The sequence below is a fragment of the Euleptes europaea genome, chromosome 9 (assembly GCF_029931775.1).
Source record: "Euleptes europaea isolate rEulEur1 chromosome 9, rEulEur1.hap1, whole genome shotgun sequence".
Taxonomy (NCBI): domain Eukaryota; kingdom Metazoa; phylum Chordata; class Lepidosauria; order Squamata; family Sphaerodactylidae; genus Euleptes; species Euleptes europaea.
Genome location: NC_079320.1, coordinates 65373386 through 65396029, shown reverse-complemented (window position 1 = coordinate 65396029; position 22644 = coordinate 65373386). Strand labels below are relative to the sequence as shown.

Below are 22644 nucleotides of genomic sequence, written 5' to 3'. Positions count from 1 at the left end.
CTAGTGAGATAATAACATATTTCACCTTACAAACAACTGGATCTGCTTGCATGGAAGGTAACAATATGCTGTCAGCACGGAATTGGACATTTGTGTTTGTGTGGTAGAGATGCAGAAGCCTATGCCTGCTCCTAGTGCCATATTTTCTGATCGCATGTATTTATATCCTGCCTTTCCTACCCAGGATCAAAGCAGCTTACTTTATTTATTTATCAATCAATCAATCAATCAATCAAGTTTTTACCCTGCCCTCCCCGGCAAAAGCCGGGCTCATTATTTATTCAAAGTCACTACAAAATCACATTTAAAAATTCAAACTTTGCTGCCCACAGTCTTAACACCCCTTTAACACCCTGGTGAACACAACCACCTTGAAGTTAGGCTTGCCAGGTCCCTCTTCACCACCGGCGAGAGATTTTGAGGGCGGGGCTTAAGGAGGGCGGGGTTTGGGGAGGGAAGGGAAGGGACTTCAGTGCCATAGAGTCCATTTGCCAAAGTGGCCATTTTCTCCAGGTGAACTGATTTCGAGCGGGAAATCTCCAGCTAATACCTGGAGGTTGGCAACCCTACTTGCAGTGTTTTCTAAAGATTTCCAGTGAAAGCACCCTCTGAAGCACCTCTGGGAACTCCTTCCACAAAGCAGGAGCTACCAATTAGAAAAGGGTTTCACGGATGCCCAATGGGAAGCCCTGAGGGGAAGAAATGGCTAGAGATAAACAATACTTCCTTTTGCAATGACCAAATGGTGTAGGCATTATAATGTGTCTTTTCAATGTATTTTATCTGCAAAATTACCCACATTTTCAGAAGCATTTTTGTGCATACATATACATTTATAATTACTTCATATTTGTGGGGTGGTTTCATTTTGTTGCGTTTTGAAATTGTATTGATAAACACACACACACACACACACACACACACTCACATATATTTAAAAGTTCGGTTAAGGACTCCCAAATATATTCAATGTGTACATTTTATGGTGGTAAGCTAATAATAGAGCAGGAAAAGAATTAATGAGATCGCCTCATGAATAGTATTCAGGACAACAGCAGTCAATAATAATGACATTACCCACCCAAACAGGCCAGGGTTATTCAAGATTGTTGACTGGGATATCATCCAAACATGCTGAACGAATAATAGGCAATATCCACAGAAGCAATAGTCATCATCATCAGTACACACTGTAGCAAGGAACATTTGTTTATCAATATACATCACGGAAAATGTGGACAATCCTTTTAAAGCATTAAATATTATTTACATTACTACATCAACAGAGAAGTTCTAAGTGGCGTGACATCCTTCGAAGCTTACTGATTTAATGGGATTTAGGGTGTTACTGTGCTTAGGATTGCCCTGCAAATTGCTGATGATGCAATATTTGTCTGAAAGCAGTTCAGGTATATTAGTGTACCGGTCAAACTTAGATAATCTTTAGGGTTGCCAGCTCTGGGTTGGGAAATACCTAGAGATTTTGGGGGCGGAGCCTGAGGAGAACAGGGTTTGGGGAGGTTTGCCATAGAGTCCAATTGCCAAAGCGGTCATTTTCTCCAGGTGAACTGATATCTATCAGCTGGAGATAGATAGTTGTAATAGCAGGAGATCTCCAGCTATTACCTGGAGGTTGGCAACCCTAATCATCTTTGACTCTGGAAAATGAAATGCTCACTACTTTTTCCTGCTCTTCAAAATCCATCTAAGCATTGAAGTAGATTAAAAAAAAGAAAGAAAACTGGTGTCTATTCATAAATGTCTGCCATCAAGAATATAAACATGTCCACTCTTATCAGTATATTTTAAGAGGCTTAAGGAGAGGGCTTCATTTTCATTCCTAGCTTCTAGGAATGTAACAGTCTCAAGAAATATAATTAGCAGGCATCTTTGCCTCTGACTTTTCTCAGCCATCGTTTTAAAAAAAGGAGAGAGAAATATATAGAGATGTTGATACTTGTTTTGTTTTGATAAAACTTCCCATGTTTCATAAGTATGTCACACCAGGTTCAAAAAAGCACAGATTACACACACTATGAACTATCTCTCTCTGTGTGAAGTACTGAGTGGAAAATAAGGAGCCAGACTCTGGGGAAGTGGTAGATGGTGTTTGCAGAGGTATGGCAGACATTCTTGGAGACTGTTGACATCAGTGGCAAGTGAAACTCAGCAGTACTCCAGAATTTCCTAGAAAGCTCTCAGAAAATTTGGAAAGTGAGTACAACATTATGAACAATAAGGAAAAAATAATATGAAAACGGAGTATCAATATAACGTTACAGAGGGAATTTGTTTGGGAGTGGGGGGAATGTGCTGTCATCGCTGTGCTTAGAATACTGGCAAATTAATAGGGTTGCCAGGTCCCTCTTCACTACTGGTGCGAGGTTTTTGGGGAGGAGCCTGAGGAGGGCGGGGTTTGGGGAGGGGAGGGACTTCAATGCCATAGAGGCCAATTGCCAAAACGGCCATTTTCTCCAGGTGAACTGATCTCTATCGGCTGGAGATCAGTTGTAATAGCAGGAGATCTCCAGCTAGTACCTGGAAGTTGGCAACCCTACAAATTAAGGGATTTGTGTAACTCACTACTGTGCATATGGCATAGCGTCAATTGTGCTTGCTTTGCTGAAATTTGCCCCTTAATGCTTGTTTTGAATCAGTGGTGTGTATCTTCTTTCCTTGTTGTGATTCATCTTGACAGTCCATATAAGAACTCCTTTTGTTCAGTATAAGCCATTTCCAGTAAAATCATAGCAGCCTCCCTTCTCACCATATCCATTGTCTCAACATGTCAGGTGTCGGGATTTGATCAGGATACTTCAAATCTGGATTGTTAACTATACATTGGACACTGAGTGGCCAGAGACCATGAGTGAGGCCACACCCATTTCTTGAATGTATTTTGAATAGGATTGCCAACCAACAGGTAGTGGCTGGAGATCTCCTGCGATTACAACACCAGGCGACAGAGATCAGTTTACCTGGAGAAAATGGCCGCTTTAGAAGGTGGACTGTATGGCAGAAGAAGAAGATGAAGAAGAGGAAGAAGAAGAAGAGTTGGTTTTTATATGCCGACTTTCTCTAACACTTATGGAAGAATCAAACCAGCTTACAATCACATTCCCTCCCCCTCCCCACAACAGACACCCTGTAAGGTAGGTGGGGCAGGGGGAGCTCTAAGGGAGCTGTGACTAGCCCAAGGTCACCCAGCTGGCTTCATGTGGAAGAGTGGGGAAACCAACCCGGTTCAACAGATTAGCATCCGCTGTTCATGTGGCGGAGTGGGGGAATCAAACCTGGTTCTCCAGATCAGAGTGCCCCACTCCAAACCACTGATCTTAACCACTACACCACACTGGCTCTCTTATACCCTATTGAAGTCCCTCCCCAAATCCCACCCTCTCAGGCTCAACCTCCCAAATATCCAGGTATATCCTAACCCGGAGCTGGCAATGATAATTCTGAATGTTATGACAATGAGAACAACAACAACAAAACAACAGCGTGTTAGCATGAATGAAAGATAGGTACTGAGAAACAAAATAAGGCCACAATCTTCTTGTGTAATATCTGGAGCGCCACCAACCTCAATAAAACCATCTATCTAAATACAAGGTAAAGTCTAACTTAATCAATCAATCAAGTTTTATTTCGATAGAAAATCAGCTCTGGATAAAAATCAAAGTTAGGTTAAAATAATAAAATAAAATAATAAAAGTTGATGATTCTTGGAGGGATCATTTGAAGAAGAGGAGGAAACATCTTCTATGGGGAAAGGTTTTCAATTAGCTGTTTACGAATCCCAGTAGACCGGAGGCAAAATTTGGCTACCTAAATAGTTATCTCCTGAGAGGAGTCTGCTAAGAGAAGGGAAACTTTAACCTCTTCTGATCTCCCAGGAAAGGATGACAATATGGGGAGAAATAAAGTCTAACTCACAAAAGCTTATGTTGGAATACATTTCGTTAGTATTGGGGTGTTGCGAAACTGAAATTATGGTATTTTCAGCATTTTGGTAACGCTTGCCTGGCCCTTAAAGTAGGGCTAGCCTTGTGTCAGAGACAATGCCAGTGATCTTCAGCCACACTGCCCAAAAACCTACGCACTCCCTTTTGGTGAGGCAACCGCCCTTGAGGCAATCCACTGAAGCAAATCCTCTCTATACAAGCACTGAAGCTTTACTGCCAGGCAAGCATAATTTTGCTGCGAGAGAATCGCACAGAATAATTCCTTGCTTGTGCTTATTCTGTATTTTTTAAAAACACAAATCATTACCAGGCTGCATTTTTACTGAAGAGAAACAATCAACATGACACAGGAATAATAAGCGGACATGGAAATATTGCTGGGCTGACGTTCTCAGCCTTCATCAATAACACCTCCCGTGATCATTAGGAATAAGGTTCTCGGGGTAACTAAAAATAGTTTTTAACCACCTCCTCACCTGCCAGGCGTTGGTCTCTTGTGGTTTTCCAGATAGCATCCAGAGCTCTGGCAGTGGAGCTTCTGATATGATCACTGAATGATCTTCTCAAAGGGGCTCGTACCGGGTGGGGATCCATAACGCAGAGAGAAAACCGTGACGTCCACAATGTATAAAATACACACCACTGCAGTCAGGCCTCAGCAGCAAAGGCATTCTTGGTTTAGTTATTTCCTGGGTATTTTCTCATTACTTAGCCGAGGGCTTGTCGTCAAACCGTCCCCCCCCCTTTCAAGATTCAGGCACTGCAGCTCTTGCTGCAGCTCTTGCTGCAGACACAGGGAAGCAGAGAGACTGCAGGCAACCTATTGGCAAGCTGCCAAAGTCAGGGCTGCTGGCTGCCACATCTGGACGGGCTTACCAATGAGCGAACGGTGATACTCTCGTTCCGATCTGGAGCTTTCGTAGGGGGAATAGCTATAGGAGCCGAGCTTCCTGGTTCAATAAAATGAAACGTACTGGGCTCAGGCACTCCTGCAAGCTCATTTTTAAAGGCAACAGGCCCCTTGCTCAAGTGACATTTCAGGTGATTTTCAATTTCAAGAGAAGCCAAATACTAAACAAAAAGAGAGAAATAAGAAACCCTTTTCCTGATATGCCATAGTTATTTTGTTTCCTGGGGTCTTCCACCCCACCGCTTCAGATTCCCTCTTCAGATGCCTTAAACGTAAGTCCCAAGACCTTTCACAAAGGAACAGATTTATTTGCCATGTTTAATTTCTAAGATGAGACAGTTCTTGGCGTTCCAGCCTCCCTTGAAATCAGATTGACGGAAGGCTCACAAAACCTTCTCAGTGTATGGGAATCTTGCTTTTCACTTCAGCCAACCCTTAATGAGGAGGGTTGGCAGGTCCCTCTGTGCCACCGGCGGGAGGTTTGGGGGCGGAGCCTGAGGAGGGCGGGGTTTGGGGAGGGGAGGGACTTCAATGCCATAGAGTCCAATTGCCAAATGGCTATTTTCTCCAGGTGAACTGATCTCTATCGGCTGGAGGTCAGTTGTAATAGCAGGAGATCTCCAGCTAATACCTGGAGGTTGGGAACCCTATTAATGAGGTCTAGTTTTCCAGCCAGTGGCAAGGTGTTTGTGTACTAAACTACCACTGGCTAAACAACAAATGTAGCATTAAGTGTCTGCAGTGACAAAAAATAATCTAGGGTAGTCACAAGGTGGGAAAAGAAGCAGGACCGGGTGGTGTAGGAGCCAGTGGGAAAATATCCACAGGCCCAATTCCTGCACTGTTTGCTACTTCACTGTCCACCGCCCCTTTCCCTCCATCACATCACAGCAGAAGTGCCACCATGACATCAAGTGTGCCAGGCCCCCCTTTCCAGCTGAACTACGGCATACAGATACACTGCAGCTCAGCTGCAAAAGTGTGTGTGTGTGTGTGGGGGAAATACCTCGACAAGACTCAAAAGAGGAAAGGGAGCAAATGTAGAGCTCAACTGTTCCATTTTGAAACTAGAATTTAGCTCCTCCCCCTTCCTCATATTGGCTCCAGGTAGATCATCCGCATGGATGTTCCATCTATTACCTCTCCTGTTAGGTTCCCCCAAACAGCTCTTCACTCTGCACACACACACAAAAAAAATCTACTGGTGATCCCTGACCCAAAACATGTCTGGCTGTCCTCAACCTGGGGCAGGGTCTTTTCAGCTCTGGCCCCAACCTGGTGGAATGCTCTCCCTAGTGAGATCCGGGACCTGCAGGACTTAAATCCATTCTGCAGAGCCTGCAAAACGGAGGTGAGGACAGCAACAGTTGCTATCCTGCTGGCCTCCCTTCTTTTCCTTCCCCCTTTTCTTCCTCTGTTGTTTGGATGATATAAATGAAGGGTGCTGACAATTCAAACTAATATTTTAGCTTAATTTATATGCTGTATTGGTTTTAATTGTATAATAATGTTGTACGCTACTCTGAGCCCAACTAATATTATTATTGTTATTAATGTTGTTACTGTTGTTGTTGTTATTACCTCCCCACAGTTTCCCTAGAAAGCCCCGTGGCGCAGAGTGGTAAGCTGCGGTACTGCAGTCCAAGCTCTGCTCACGACCTGAGTTCGATCCCAACGGAGGTTGGTTTCAGGTAGCCGGCTCAAGGTTGACTCAGCCTTCCATCCTTCCGTGGTAGGTGAAATGAGTACCCAGCTTGCTGGGGGTAAAGGGAAGATGACTGGGGAAGGCACTGGCAAACCACCCGTAAACAAAGTCTGCCTAGGAAATGTCGGGATGTGCTTGCACAGAGGACCTTTACCTTTTTTACAGTTTCCCTAATGATCTGGAGAAAATTAGTTTTTTTCTTTTCATGAGGGGAAAAATATCTGGATTGGGCTCAATCTTGTGTGGATGCTCCCAAATACAGGAGTGCTTCCTGCTGTCCACATGAGGAAAAATTCCTGTATGGAAACAATCGGAACTGAGTTGCATTAACACAATCACCACACTCATATACTGAACTCACTGTAGTATATTCAGTTAAAAATTAAGCAGGGCTTGGAAAGATCTCTCAGCATGAGACCGTAGTGATCTACTAAATCGCAATCCTGAGGTACATGGAAAAAAGGCCTGATGTGGCATAAGGCAGCTTCCAGCGTTCATTGCACCATGGAATGACATGGCTGAAAGTCAGCCTGGACTGAAAACAATAATTGTGAGCTGAAACGGTTGTGTGATGCCACTAAAAACAAGCTGATGCCAGTAGAATGAGACAATACCATTAAAACAAGCCACTAACAATGAGCTGACAAGCCAGATCATAAAATATACATTGAGCAGCCTGAAATGATATAGATAAAATGAGTCTCAGGCCTAGTGTTGGCATCTCTAGGTTGGGAAATGTCTGGAGATTTTGAGGATGGAGCCTAGGAAGGGTGGTGATTGGGGGAGGGAAGGAACCTCAACGGGGTATAAGGCCATAGAGCCCACCCTCTAAAAGCAGCCATTTTCTCCAGGGGAATTGATCTCTGTAGTCTGGAGAGCTGTCATAATCCCATGAAATCTCTAGGTCCCACTGGGACGTTGGCAACTGTACTCAGGACACAAGCAGAACATGAAACATTAAAGAAATAGACCCCTTAGCAGAAAGCCCAGCTAAAGAAGAATGTTTAACTTGTCACCTAAAAGACAGGTAGGCACCAGATGAGCCTCACAGGGGAGTAGGGTTGCGGGGTTCCTCTTCGCCACTGGAGTAGGGTTGCCAGGTCCCTCTTCGCCAATGGCGGCATGTTTTGGGGGCGGAGCCTGAGGAGGGTGGGGTTTGGGGAGGGGAGAGACTTCAATGCCATAGAGGCCAATTGCCAGAGCGGCCATTTTCTCCAGGTGAACTAATCTCTATCGGCTGGAGATCAGTTGTAATAGCAGGAGATCTCCAGCTAATACCTGGAGGATGGCAACCCTACACCGGTGGGAGTTTTTTTGGGTGGAGCCTGAGGAGGGTGGGGTTTGGGGAGGGGAGGAACTTCAATACCTTAGAGTTCAATTGCCAAAGCGGCCATTTTCTCCAGGTGAACTGATCTCTATCGGCTGGAGATCAGTTGTAATAGCAGATCTCCAGCTAGTACAGGGGAGGGCATTCCAAAGGCAAGGGGACCATTACTGAAAAGCCCTGTCTTTGATTGCCACGATCCTCACCTTTGAAAGAAGGATTGACACACACACACACACACACACACACCGAGCTTTGGAGTTTTCCTCTTTTTTTGTGAGGAAAAAAGAGGGTTTGATGCTTTGCATTTTCTGAATAATGAAACAGTTCAGTCCTATAAAATATTTTCCTTCCCATTAGTCTGGAAAGAGACGTTTTCAAAGCTGACGGAGGGCGAAAACGCATGGTTGCTTTAGCCTTCTTCATTCCCTGTTTCAGCCAGGATTCAGCCAGGATTGAATGCACGTTCGGCGAAACACGTGCGTTGGATAAGGCTGAATCCTGGCTGAAACAGGGAATAAAGGAGGCTAAAGCGACCATCCGTTTTTGCCCTGCAGTTTGTAAAACAAATGTAAGGAAGTCAGTGCTGTTGCCCCTGGGTCACCCAGCCTTCAATAAGCAATGCCAACACCCCAGATGTATCGCAGTTGATTCCAGGGAGGCAAAAGAAGGAGTTGGGCCTTCTTTCTTGGCAGCCTAATGAAAGTGGTTCTCCTTGCCTGTCCTCCCGTGGAAAGAAGTCAAACTGCTCAAATAACCACTTACTTTGATTGCTATCATTGTAAGTGCAGCCCGGGGGACCTTGCCCGCCTTTCAGTCACTTCCAGATGTATCATTGAGGCTGAAGCATATTAAACCATGACTGTCTCATTTCCCTGATCAAAGTGGCAATGAAGGTGATGCGAATTCTGAGTACAGCCACTGAATAACTTTGCCCAAAGAGAGATTTTTGAATAGATTCTGCCGGAGCCTGAGTTTAAATAAATGTAAAGAGGGGAAACACAACTGGCCCATTTGTCAGCCAGCAGGTAAGCCACCGTTATCAATCTCCTGTGCCTTTCACCGATCCGTGGAAGTAACAAAGGCAGCAGAAGCAGCTTCTCCTTTGGAGCAGACAGCAGAAGTTGCACTTCTGTCAAACATAACGTCGCTGCTGAAGCCGTAAAGAATGTATTATTTTCAAGTGTCCTCCATTGATCTGTAGAGATTGTTTTTACTTTAAATTTGACCACAAACTAGGGTCGCTGGGGAGGACTTGCCATCTGTACAGTGCGGCCGGTGCCAGCATGATGACTTCACTTCCAGAGGTGACATCATCACCTCACTGAAGACTGTGGGGACGCTCTGGTATTTGGGCAAAAACTCTATGGTAGAAGCAGTTTTTACCATAGAGTTTTGCCCAAATACCAGAACGTCTCCCTCGACATTGCCAGCGTGATGATGTCACTTCCCGAAATAACATCATTGCACCACCAAGGCCGGGAGCTCATTTTAAGCCCGGTAAGACCCCCGCTGGCCAGCTGGGAGAGGCCCCAAATTTGGGGATCGTTTGCAGGGGACTCACAACCCTACCACAAATCTCAATTCTAAGTTAAATGGATATTGAGTTCAGTGGAGGGGGGGATCCAAATATTTACTCTCTTCATCAGATCCCTGCTCCTGTGACAATTGTGGCAGGGGTAGGTAATAAACTGCTTGTTTATTAATTTTTCGATTAATTTGATATCTTTAGATTGCCTTTCTGACACTGCACCTGAAGCAATTCAGAAGAATTGCCCACAATATAATACACAACACAAAAGGAAAAGTGGATAGGAAAGAAAAAGAAAAACAACCAATCTGAGGTGCAAATTCTTAGATAATTTATAAAACTGTTACAAACCTTTTCAGGTGGTACATGCACATGTACTGGGACCCAAGCATTTAAAGCATTTAGGTCTAGTTCATACATGCATGCTCATCACTTGGTAACAACGAAATCATGTGAAATTATGTGTGTGAATGAGCCATTACAGAGCAAGGACCAAGCATCTCACATCACCTTGGGAAACACAATTTCCATTCACATATTTAGCTGTGAGCCTTCGAGATCTGTGTAGCTTGATAACACCAGTGCTTTTGAACAGCCACACGAGGGGGGGTTACCGCACTTTGTATTCCCAGCGATGTATTAAGAGTTTGAAAATGTTGTAAAAAACATCGCTTTAAAAGGGTTTTTGGATATCACGGCTTATAAATGGTTGGAAGACGTCTTCACAGCTAAAGGGGCCAAACAAAGTGCGAACAGTATTTTTTATAACGTTTTCAAACTCTTAATACATCGCTGGGAATACAAGTGCAGTAACAGCCCTTGCATCATTACTAAGCACACCGTGCAGTTTGGCAAATCATAGCGCAGAAGCTGAGTCTATACCCAAAAATAGCATCTAATTCTACCTCCAACTGCAATGAAGGATCATTTGCCAGGTTAGTGTACCATGAACAGAAAGCAGTGTGGCCTCCATAGAAATAGACCTGCAAAATGACTAGCTCCAGACAATTAATCATAATGTATTTAATGTCGAGGCTTTTTTAATGCAATAATGTGATTTGCGTTTTTGCTATGGAACCAATGTTGCTCTGTTTTGTTTGCAGCAAAAAGACCTTGAAGCAGCGGTAAAAACGTTCTTTTCAGCATCCAGTCTCAGTTAACGTTTTGAGACCAAACGTACGAAACAGCAACCAGAATTACTTTCAGTCCCCATCAGACTGAATGGAAGATAGAGAAGGAGGCTCTTGAAGAAATCAAGATCAGTAGCAAGACCATCTGTCAAGTGGTACAGATTTTGCAATGAGGCTTAATCTAAGAGCTCATTGAGGGCCCAAACCAGGCTGCTTAGCACTTCATAAGGCCTTGAAGTAAAGAAAAGTATTCATGACACGCCTAGGGTTGCCAAGTGATTTTGGGAGTGGAGCCTGAAGAGGGCAGGGTTTGGGGACGGGAGGGACTTCAATGCCATAGAGTTCAATTGCCAAAGCGGCCATTTTTCTCCAGGTGATCTGATCTCTATCGGCTGGAGATCAGTTGAATTAGCAGGAGATCTCCTGCTACTACCTGGCAGTTGGCAACCCTAGACATGCCCATTCTCCTGCTACTGTTGCAGCAATACCCCCTCCATCTGAAATGTGCATACATCCCCAAGCATGGGAATGAACCCTAGAGCATCATGTGAGTCCTCTGCACATGATGTACACTTAAGGTTTTATTTCTCCTAACTACTCATTCATGTGCAAACCCCAGAGATTATCTGGCTCTTTACTACTGAATACAAAGCATTATGGTTAACTCCCACCCATAAACCCCCACCCAACAGCACTGATTATCCCATTAGCAGCATTTTGTGGTGGGCCATAAGCCTGCTGTAAGCTGTGATTTGTTTTTGTCCCCACCCCCCGCCCCGCTTCCAAAGTCTCTTCTGTCTCCAGACAAGCCGTACCCACTTTGCCCAAATGTTCGAACCCAGTTCATTCCACACACTCCACCTGGACAGACTGAATAATTGCCTCTTGTTGTCTGCCAACCCCCAATTGGTAGATTTACGTAAATGCCGAAGAACAGGCTCAGTTCATACCATTTGGAAGAAGACAGTATATACACAGAGGCACGCAGCAAAGGGCCCTCAAACGCCTTATACCTTTGCTATCTGGCGTGCATTATGGTGCCAGTTCGAACCATTGCCAACGCATGAGATTAGCAGCAATTATTTTCGTTTTAAGAATTCCCATTGAAAGAAGCCTGCGTCTAAGTGCTCCGCTGGATTGCTGCCTAATTTCACTGTATGGCTGAACTGCTGCAAAAAAAAACCCCAAAAACAAAACAGTATCTCCTCACGTTGAAGCAGAAAAAGAAGACAAACTGCAGCTAGACCACCAAATAAAATGTTCCTAATAAACGCCAACTTTACCAGGCTGCCTGTGCACATTTCTTTCTGCTCTTCTCCTGGGCAGCCTCACCTGCTGCTTGTCTAATTAGTCTTAAGCCATCCTCAAAGAAATTAGAATGTTTAGCCTTGCCCAAATTGCTGGCAGTTGCTTTTGAAGCTGTACGTATTAATGAGAGGAAATGGGACATTTATTGGAAACTGGTGCAGTGGCTTAAAACAGGGTCCTTGAAAGAGGAAGGAAGTTATTAAAGCTCTAATCATTTAGGCCATGTGTGGCGTAGCTGGCTAGAGTGGAATCGGAGTCTAGCAGGAACCTGCAAAAGCAGTGCTAAAATAGACCTGGGCTGGCGAGTTGCAGGCAGGGTGTAATGTTTCAATGGACCTTAGAAGCCCTTCCCAGAAAGGGCCGTCCTCCAGGCATAGAATCTCAATCCCAAAGTCATTTAGAGTGGATTCACTCATTTTCCCATTCATCACATCACCACCATGGGGACCCCTTCCTGCATCTTTGCTGGATTCAAGGGGAAATGGAAATGTCATTTTTACACCTTCCTTCCACTGTGTCCAGCAAAACAGAGGTCTGTTGTTGGGTTATTATGAACTTCCATTCAGAAGCCAGACACCTCTGGTTGCCAGGTGCAGGTAGGATTGCCAGGTCCCTCTTCACCACCGGCAGGAGGTTTTTGGGGCAGAGCCTGAGGAAGGTGGGGTTTGGGGAGGAACTTTAATGCCATAGAGTCCAATTGCCAAAGTGGCCATTTTCTCCAGGTGAACGGATCTATATCGGCTGGAGATCAGTTGTAATAGCAGGAGATCTCCTGCTACTACCTGGAGGTTGGCAACCCTAGGTGCAGGGGATAAGAAACAGGGCATGGCCATCTCCAGCATGTTCTACATAAGAGATTTCTAGGTGGTCACATGCTTATCTAGGTTTACTTTTAATCAAATCCAGCAAATCCAGACAGCCAGTGTGGTGTAGTGGTTAAGAGCGGTGGTTTGGAGTGGTGGACTCTAATCTGGAGAACCAGGTTTGATTCCCCACTCCTCCACATGAGCGGCGGACTCTTATCTGGTGAACCAGGTTGGTTTCCCCACTCCTACACATAAGGCCAGCTGGGTGTCCTTGGGCTAGACACAGCTCTCTCAGCCCCACCTACCTCACAGGGTGTCTGAGGGGAGGGGGAGGGAAAGTGATTGTAAGCCGGTTTGATTCTCCCTTAAGTGGTAGAGAAAGTCAGCATATTAAAAACTCTTCTTCTTCAGTGGCAGTCTTATGACAGCAATGGATTAATGGAATTCTGCCTTTCCCTTCGATCACATGTGCCAAAGAGAATGCCAATATGGCAGAAATATATAATAAAACCCATAAAACATTCCCTGTGAACATGAAATACAACAAACCAACAACAGAACCATTTCCTTCAGCCTTCCAGTATGCTTCTCCACATCAACCACAAAGGGAGCCTCGAGAAAAAGACCTCCAAAAAGTGTCTGACACACCTTCCTAAAAATAAGCAGTGAACAAGTCCTCTCTGCCTCCTCCTCTCTAGAGAATCAGTCCAGCAGCAGAACACTGTGAGGGACACCGTAAGTAGAAGCTGACCAAAGGAGTGCAGTTCACACATAGGTACATACCAGGGGAAAGGGGCCCTTCAGATAAGTGGATTCCAGGTCGTGAAGGGCTTTAAAGGTAAGCACAAGCACTTAGGTTGAGCCTGGAAGCAAACAGGCATTTCAAAGCACCTTGCTGCAGCTATTAAACTGACAGCGGCATTCTGAACTAATTGTAGTTTCCAGTTGTCTTTAAGGACATCCCCCTGGGAGGCCAGGATCTGTTTTTTTTTAATTGCTTCCTGTCTTTCCCCCCAGATTAGGCTCAAGGCAGTTTAGAATCAATATTGATAAACAGAGGAATAAAAACCACTGCTGCAAGTAGTATTAAACAAAGACTTGCTAACAGTTGGCTTCTTGCTTGCTCTGTGAGTTTGAGCTGAACAATACACTTACCACATTTCAGACAGTGATAAAATGTTTGGCCAGAATAGCTTCTACCAGTGTTGAATGCTGCAAGCATTAATCTACCATGGGACTCTGGAACTGTCTTCCCAGGCAGATTCCTCTGTCCCCTTCTGTTACCATCTTTCACCAGCAGGTAGGGTTGCCAGGTCCCTCTTCCCATTCCCTGACAATCTTCTCCCCTCTCTTTCTCCCCCTTTCTCTGTCATTCTCCCTCCTACACTTCTCTGTCAATATTTCCCCTTCTGTTTTGTCCCCTCCCCTTCTTTATCAATATTTCCCCCATCTCTCTTTCTCCCCTCTCCCCTCATTGCCTTGACCTCCTCTTGGGCCACTGGGGCTGCTCTTGCCCTGAGAGCTGCTGCATTAATGGCAGGTCTACCGGCAGGGCCCCGAGAAGCCACGGCATCAGTGGTAGGGCCCCCGGGAGCTGGCAGGACCCCTGGGAGTTGCTGTGTTAGCAGCAGGGCTTCCAGGACCTGTTGTATTGGTGGCAAGGCCTCTGGCAGGGCCTTTAGGAGTTGTTCTGTTGGCAACAGGGTCCCCATTAACTGGCAGGGACCCCGGGAACAACCACATCAGTGATAGAGCCCCTAGCAGCTGGCAGGGCTCCCAGAAACCACCATATCAGTGGCAGGAACCGCTGTGCTGGTGGCAGGGCCCCCAGGAACTGCCACATTGGCAACAGGATTTTTGGGAGCTGCCGCATCCAGGAGGCTGTTCAGATATGTTATCTGTGTAGGGTTGCCAACCTCTAGGTACTAGCACAAACCCAAACACCTCTATACCTAGAGTAATTAGATAGCAAATTAGTATAGGTATACTAACCCAAGCTTGCTGGGGTTAAAGGGAAGATGCCTGGGGAAGGCACTGGCAAACCACCCTGTAAACAAAGTCTGCCTAGGAAACGTCGGGATGTGACGTCACCCCATGGGTCAGGAATGACCCGGTGATTGCATGAGGGGACCTTTACCTTTACTAACCTCCAGGTAGTAGCTGGAGATCTCCTGCTATTACAACTGATATCCACCCGATAGAGATCAGTTCACCTGGAGAAAATGGCTGCTTTGGCAATTGGACTCTATTACATTGAAGCCCCTCCCCTCTCCAAACCCCGCCCCCTCAGGCTCTGCCCCAAAAACCTCCTGCCAGTAGCGAAGAGGGACCTGGCAACCCTATATCTTTGTGTGTGGGGGCAACTTTATTAGCCAGATGGTGGTGGTGTATTGAAGTGTTCATAGTTTTGAATTTTTTTATTTTGGGAAATAGAGAGGGATGCAGGACAGGAGGCTCCAGTTCTTCAACTAAAATGTATACCAACTCCTTGTGGATTACAAATTCTGAACATGAATTTTCATAAAGATAAACAATGAGTTTTTTCTCCCACTCTCATATAGGCTTCTACTGTCAAAATACCACAATGCATCATTTAAAACACAGATGCAATTATACTAAAATGAATATAGCAGTTATCGTATCAAACTAGAAAATGTACCGCTTCCCACAACAAAGCAATTCTGCACAACAGACATTCAGAACATCCAAGGATCATAGCCAGAGACTGTTTCCCCATGAAGATAAATGAAGGCCGCTTCAAGTGTTATGAATTTCCAACAACACTAACAGAGCAATCGGGGGGGGGGGGAAATCAGCTTAGGAGCCGGTATGATCCCTGTGGCAGCGTAAGTGCCAGTTGTGCCAGTTAGATGGGCTCTTATGCTGCTGCAGGGACACTTACGCTGGTGCCAGGGAGCAGCACGAACCACGGGCACTAGCGCAGCCTCTCTGGCAGTGTTCCTATGGTGCAAGGGCTCACGTCAGTGCCAAAAGAGGTGTTCCTGGGGTGTTCCCTGGGGCCCGAAGCCCTATTGGCCCGAGAACACCCCCTTTTGCCAACGCGAAATTGCAAAGGTGGTGGTGTAGCCCCGTGAAAAATCAATGGAGTAGTTTCACTGCATTTTGTTAAAATTACATTTGCAGCTGGCATTTTTGGCCCTGCAAGCCACTCAGGAAGCGGTGCTGCATCGGTGTCCCTGGGTGCCCCCCCAACTATCCACCCTTCAGGATTGTTCTGCCCAAGTACTTCTATGGGGAAAAGGGCAAAAGCTATATATATATGGTTAACAGCATCCACTAGAGATCTAGGCACCGTTCTCATGGTTTTCCCTACACAGAAGAGTTTTCTCTGCCAGGAATTTAACATCTAAAGCAGTCTTGAAATGCAGTCCACAGTAACAGCTAATAGCAAGGAGATGGGGGTTTTTTTCTTGGTAATGCCCCATGTTTAATTATTAAAGATGTTGAAAGGTTCATAACAAATCCCAACTCACTGTCTAAAAAGATTGTCAAACTAGACCTTCCAGTGTACATGCTGGTAATTTTACTTTCTTCCACATCTTTTTCTCTATTAAGACACTTTCACTGTTGAAGACAATGGTTGTTTTCACTCGCACAATGGAAATTCTGCTCTTGCTAGATTCAGGAGGGAACAGGAGGACACAGCTTTGAGAAGTCTTTCAAGGATGAAAGGATCAAGGAAGGTGAGCAATACCTACTACTGCTGGCAGCCAGACAGTTATAGCAGCCAAGAGTTTTTCATGCAGGGGGAGGGGAAGCTGCACCACTTGAACTTCCAACCTTGACACGAATAACTGAATTTACAAGAGTCTTGTCCTTGGAATCTATGATCTAGACTAAGGATGGCCCTCAGGTCACATCAGTAGGGTTGCCAAGTCCCACTTCACCACTGGCGGGAGGTTTTTGGGGCAGAGCCTTGTTGATATTGCAAGGCTGTCAGATCAGTTGGACAGGTTGCACCTAGATCAGAATGATGCAACAAGCCTGGAAACTCCCTGGAGAGCCAGAGGAAGCTGGCTAGAGCAGGTTATGGCCCGTAGGCTGATGCAATGTGTTAGCAAGTCAGGATGACAAGGCATCTGCTCTGATTGGTTCCTGAGACTGCTATGTATATATAATGGAGAGAAACTGAAGCTCATGTATGGGGATGCTATGAGCGGAGAGGAGTGTAAGGAGTTTGCAATATATCTGTACACTGTAAAATAAACAAGCACTTTTTCCAGTAGCAAGGAGTTCTGGTGGTGTTTAATGGATTGACTGCATAATCCGCTGGCACCCGCATCAAGCCTGAGGAGGGCAGGATTTGGGGAGGGGAGGGACTTCAATGCTATAGAGTCCAATTGCCAAAGCGGCCATTTTCTCCAGGTGATCTGATCTCTATCGGCTGGAGATCAGTTGTAATAGCAGGAGATCTCCAGCTAGTATCTGGAGGCTGGCAACCCTACACATCAGCCTTCACCCTACTTTTGTGAACATTCTAGAACCTTCTGCAGCATCACAGAGGTCTCCCAAGCCTCTTCTAATTTCAAGCAGGGTGCCTAGTGGATGTGAAATAGCCTCTTTGGCCCTATAACCCACCATGTGAGGGGCTGCATTTGGTGTGACAGACCCTGTGTGAATGAAGAGTGGTGGAATCGAATCTGGTGAGCCAAGTTTATTTCCCCACTCCTCCACATGCAGCCTGCTGGGTGACCTTGGGCTAGTCACAGTTCTCTCCGAACTCTCTCAGCCGCACCTATCTCACTAGGTGTCTGTTTTGGGGAAGGGAAGGCAATTGTAAGCCCCATTGAGACTCCTTAAAGGTAGAGAAAAGCGGACTATAAAAACCAACTCTTCTTCTTATCATGCTGTTCATTATGTTTGATGGGTAACTGGCGAAGCACAAGATGCCTCTCACCCATCAGGTATCCCATTGTAGCCATCATATTTCATTTTGGGAGTGGGGCTACTGCAAAGGAAGCAGCACATAATGGTGACCAAAGGGCACTGGGAGGAAACAACAATAGCAGCATGGCTGTCAGACTTCTCTCCCAGTTGGCCAACATCCCTCAGCTAAATGAAGCTGCTTGCTACTGAATCAGACCCTTGGTCCATCAAAGTCAGTATTGTCTACTCAGACCAGCAGCGGATCTCCAGGGTCTCAGGTAGAGGTCTTTCACATCACCTAATTGCCTAGTCCCTTTAACTGGGGAGGGGCCGTAGCTCAGTGGTAGAGCATCTGCTTGGCATGCAGATTCGGTCCCAGGTTCAATCCTTGGTGTCTCTAGTTAAAGGGACTAGGCAATCAGGTGATGTGAACGACCCCTGCCTGAGATCCTGGAGAGCTGCTGCCCATCTGCTGACTTGGATGGACTAAGGGTCTGATTCAGTATAAGGCAGCTTCATATGTAACTGGAGATGCCAAGGTTGAAACTGGGACCTTCTGCAAGCCAAGCAGATGCTCTACCACTGAGCCACAGCCCCTATGAGGGGATATCCTAGAGCAGGGGTGTCAATCATAAGGCCCGGGGGCTGGATCCAGCCCCTTGGGAGCTCTTATCTGGCCCGCAAGCCAGCTGAGGCAGCCAGCCCCAGTCCCAGTCTAGGCTGGCAAGCCCACTGTGGGCTTGCCAGCTCGGGCAGCCCCCTTCCACTCCTGAGATGTCAATTATCAAAGACGGTTAAATAAAAGAAAATAATGTAAGCATGTTATTGTTTTAAGCATGTTTGTATTTTAAGTAAAAAAATAAAGTCAGAAATAATATCATGAATTGGCTTTGCCTGTGTCTTCTTTAAAGTTTGCATATCCAGTGTGTGTGTGTGTGTGTGTGTAAAGTGCCGTCAAGTCGCAGTTGACTTATGGCGACCCCTTTTGGGGGTTTTCATGGCAAGAGACTAACAGAGGTGGTTTGCCAGTGCCTTCCTCTGCACAGCAACCCTGGTATTCCTTGGTGGTCTCCCATTCAAATACTAACCAGGGCTGACCCTGCTTAGCTTCTGAGATCTGACGGGAACAGGCTAGCCTGGGCCATCCAGGTCAGGGCTGTATCTCCAGTACCTGGCACTATATTGTATGGTACACATGGCCTGGCCCGACCAAGTGGCATCTATGTCATATCTGGCCTTCGTAACACATGAGTTTGACACCCCTGTCCTAGAGACTTCATCTTATGGTGACTGCCCAGCTGTGGAGGCAGCTTGCCTGGGGAGGATCGGGTTCCTTCTGCTCCAGATCAATTAGAATGAATTCAGAAGAGGGGGAAGGATAATATAATATTAGGTCGCCACCCCTCCCCCCACCATCATACATCCATAAGAGCACCATCATTGTGGTGCCCACTGTTGTGGCAGGATCAGAAAGCCGCAGTGAAGATGCTGAGCATTCCAAACGAGGGATAAAAATGTAGCCGGACATGCTGCACATAAGTGAAACCACACCTTAGAATCCACTGCATGTTTCATTCAGGCTCTTCCATACCACAAAGATGTCGACAAGTTAGAAGGAATTCAGATAAAAGCAACATCAATGATTTAAAAGCTGAAGGGTTTGATTTACAAGGGAGCATTCAAAGCAAAATATGCCCAGCTTAGCCAAATGAGAGCTGATGGGCTTGGAGGCAAAGGAGAAATGATCAGGGTCTACAAATATTTCAAGAACGCCCCCACCCCCTCCGCTCAAGTGCAGAATTAAATTATTTAAAACAATACAAAAGACAAGAATAATGAGGTGAATGAAAACAGAGGCAAGATCTATCAATGCAGAATATTTGGAAAGGGGAACTAATTACCTGAGAAAAGGGGAAAATATTTTACTGCAGAACACATTGACTGCTTACCACAAGGACAAGCACCTGCTTAAGTCTGCAAGAAAGATGGAATGCAAACGAAGCAAATAAACAAATAAAACAAAGGGTGGTACATGGAGGGGGAGGGAGAAGAGACCAGGAATGACTATTAAACACATAAATTACATGAGAAATAGAGACAAAGCATGCATAAGTCTACAAGCAAGCAGGACTGAAATCAGATATAAAGTACGTTCTCCTTAGATGAATGAAAACAATTTGCAGGTTCACTGAATACACTCTATTCCAGGCACAGTAATTAAGAGGGTGTGGAGAAGCAGATAATCATCTAGGTCTGGCTCCTCATAAGAACATAAGAAAGGCCATGCTGGATCAGACCAAGGTCCATCAAGTCCAGCAGTCTGTTCCCACAGTGGCCAACCAGGTGCCTCTAGGAAGCCCAGAAACAAGACAACTGCAGCAGCATTGTCCTGCCTGTGTTCCAAAGCACCTTTTATATTAGGTATGCTCCTCTGATCCTGGAGAGAATAGGTATGCATCATGACTAGTATCCATTTTCACTAGTAGCCATGAATAGCCCTCTCCTCCACGAACATGTCCACTCCCCTCTTAAAGCCTTCCGAGTTGGCAGCCATCACCACATCTTGGGGCAGGGAGTTCCACAATTTAACTATGTGGGGCAGCTCTGTGGAGCAGTACATACAAGCATAGGATGGTGGTTTTGGCAGGGAGTGGGCACTGCATTTGCTGGCTGTCGAGTGCAGCCACCTTTTCTCTGGCTGATTCTTCTCACTGCTTCCCTGCTTGTCTTTATCCTTCCCTAGTTCAAGAAGCTCAGAGTGGCGTACAGAGTTTTCTCCTCTCCATTTTATTCTCATATCAGACTAGACTCAGACTGATTGGCCTCCGGTCCCCTCACCCTGTGAGCTTCACAGCAGAGAGAGAAATTCGCATTTGGGTCTCAACAGCCCTAGTCTACTGCTCTAACCACTGATCTGTTAACATGTAATGCGAATTAGCTTTGGATTTCACATGTTAACAGATCAGGATACAATGGTTCCATATTAACATACCACACCCTCATTAGCACATTATCTTGATACTTAGACAATGATTAGCACATTACCTTTGATACTTTTTGCAGGACAATGATTCAGCTCAAACCCAACCCCTTTCTGACTATATATTACCCTTCCTACACACTTGACACTGAGAGACACTGTCCTTCAGTGTTACTCCTCTGAAGATGCCTGCCACAGCTGCTGGCGAAACGTCAGGAAAGAAAATACCAAGACCAAGGTCACACAGCCCGGATAACCTACAAGAACCAATGAACTCTGCCCGTGAAAGCCTTCGACAACATCTGTCAATGTTTCAGTGTGGCAATGCATGAGCAGGAGCAGTGTGCAAACCAGTTGCCCTTATTATATGATATGTCTCCACATTAGGGCTGCACATTCTTTGAGGATGCTCACACTGGCAAAGAGGCTCTCCATACTACCTGCATGGTCTATAGTGGTGAACATCTTGCAAAGGTCCAATCACCGCACAATAGGAGCAGCCTTTCATGAACAGCAAAAGTTACAAGGGGACTTTACTAAGAAAAATACATTGTGGATTGCAACCAACATAGAGGCAGACACAAGTGAAGGCTATACATACTTACCAAGAACTAAGGTCTATTAAATTGAAAGGGCCTTGTGTGTGTGTGTTAAGTGCTGTCAAGTCGCTTCCGACTCATGGTGACCCTATGAATGAAAGTCCTCCAAAATGTCCTATCTTTGACAGCCTTGCTCAGATCTTGCAAAGTGAAGGCTGTGGCTTCCTTTATTGAGTCAATCCATCTCTTGTTGGGTCTTCCTCTTTTCCTGTTGCCCTCAACCTTTCCTAGCATGACTGTCTTTTCCAGTGACTCTTGTTGTCTCATGACATGACCAAAATACGATAGCCTCAGTTTAGTCATTTTAGCTTCTAGGGTCAGTTCAGGCTTGATTTGATCTATAACCCACTGATTTGGTTTTTTTTGGCAGTCCACGGTATCCGTTAAAACTCTCCTCCAACACCACATTTCAAAGGAATCTATTTTCTTCCTATCAGCTTTCTTCACTGTCCAGCTTTCACATCCATACATAGTAATAGGGAATACGATGGCATGAATTAATCTAGGCTTGGTGGCCAGTGACACATCCTTACACTTCAAAATATTTTCTAGCTCCTTCATGGCTGCCCTTCCCAGTCTCAATCTCCTTCTGATTTTGTGGCTGCAGTCTCCCTCTTGGTTGATGGTGGAGCCAAGGAATAGAAAGTCTTGAACAATTTCAATTTCCTCATTGTCAACCTTAAAGTTGTGTAATTTTCCTGTAGTCATTACTTTTGTTTTCTTGATGTTCAGCTGTAGTCTTGCTTTGGCACTTTCTCTTTTAACTTTCAGAAGTAGTCGTTTCAAATCTTCATTATTTTCTGCCAATAATGTAGTGTCATCAGCATATCTCAAATTATTAATGTTCCTCCCTCCAATTTTCACTCCACCTTCATCTAATCCAGCTTTCCTAATTATATGTTCTGCATATAGATTAAAGAGATAGGGAGATAAAATACCTCCTTGTCTGACACCTTTGCCAATTGGAAACCATTCCGTTTCTCCATATTCTGTTCTAACTGTGGCCTCTTGTCCAGAGTACAGGTTGCGCATCAAAACTATCAGATGTAGTGGCAAACCCATTTCCTTTAAAGCCAGCCATAGCTTTTCGTGATCCACACAGTCAAAAGCTTTGCTGTAATCCATGAAACACAAGCTGATTTTCTTCTGAAATTCTCTCATATGCTCCAGTAACCAGCGTATATTTGCAATATGATCTCTAGTGCCTCTTCCTTTTCTGAAACCAGCTTGAACATCAGGCATTTCTCGTTCCATATATGGTAACAGCCTTTGCTGTAAGATTTTGAGCATCACTTTACTTGCATGAGAAATTAATGAAATGGTCCGATAGTTGCTGCAATCTTTGACGTCTCCTTTCTTGGGAATTGGAATGTAAATGGATCGTTTCCAGTCTGTGGGCCATTGTTTTGTATTCCATATCTGTTGGCATATTCTTGTCAAGATTTTGATGGACTCCGTTTCTGTGGCTTGGAATTGCTCTATTGATATCCCATCTGCTC

The 22644-nt window shown here is 45.3% G+C and overlaps 1 protein-coding gene across 2 annotated transcripts in view; it reads right to left on the bottom strand.

The window, feature by feature from the left end:
* Positions 1 to 22644, bottom strand: part of DLC1 (DLC1 Rho GTPase activating protein) — a 295408-nt gene that overhangs the window by 162973 nt on the left and 109791 nt on the right. Inside the window, exon 1 of one of the 2 annotated variants that reach the window (XM_056855262.1) lies at positions 4442 to 4594. The exons of the other annotated variant lie outside the window; for it this stretch is intronic. Within the exon in view, the coding sequence (XP_056711240.1) occupies positions 4442 to 4559 (118 nt within the window). The 5' untranslated portion in view covers positions 4560 to 4594. Of the gene's footprint in view, positions 1 to 4441; positions 4595 to 22644 lie in introns of those variants that run through there. 2 annotated transcript variants of the gene reach the window in all.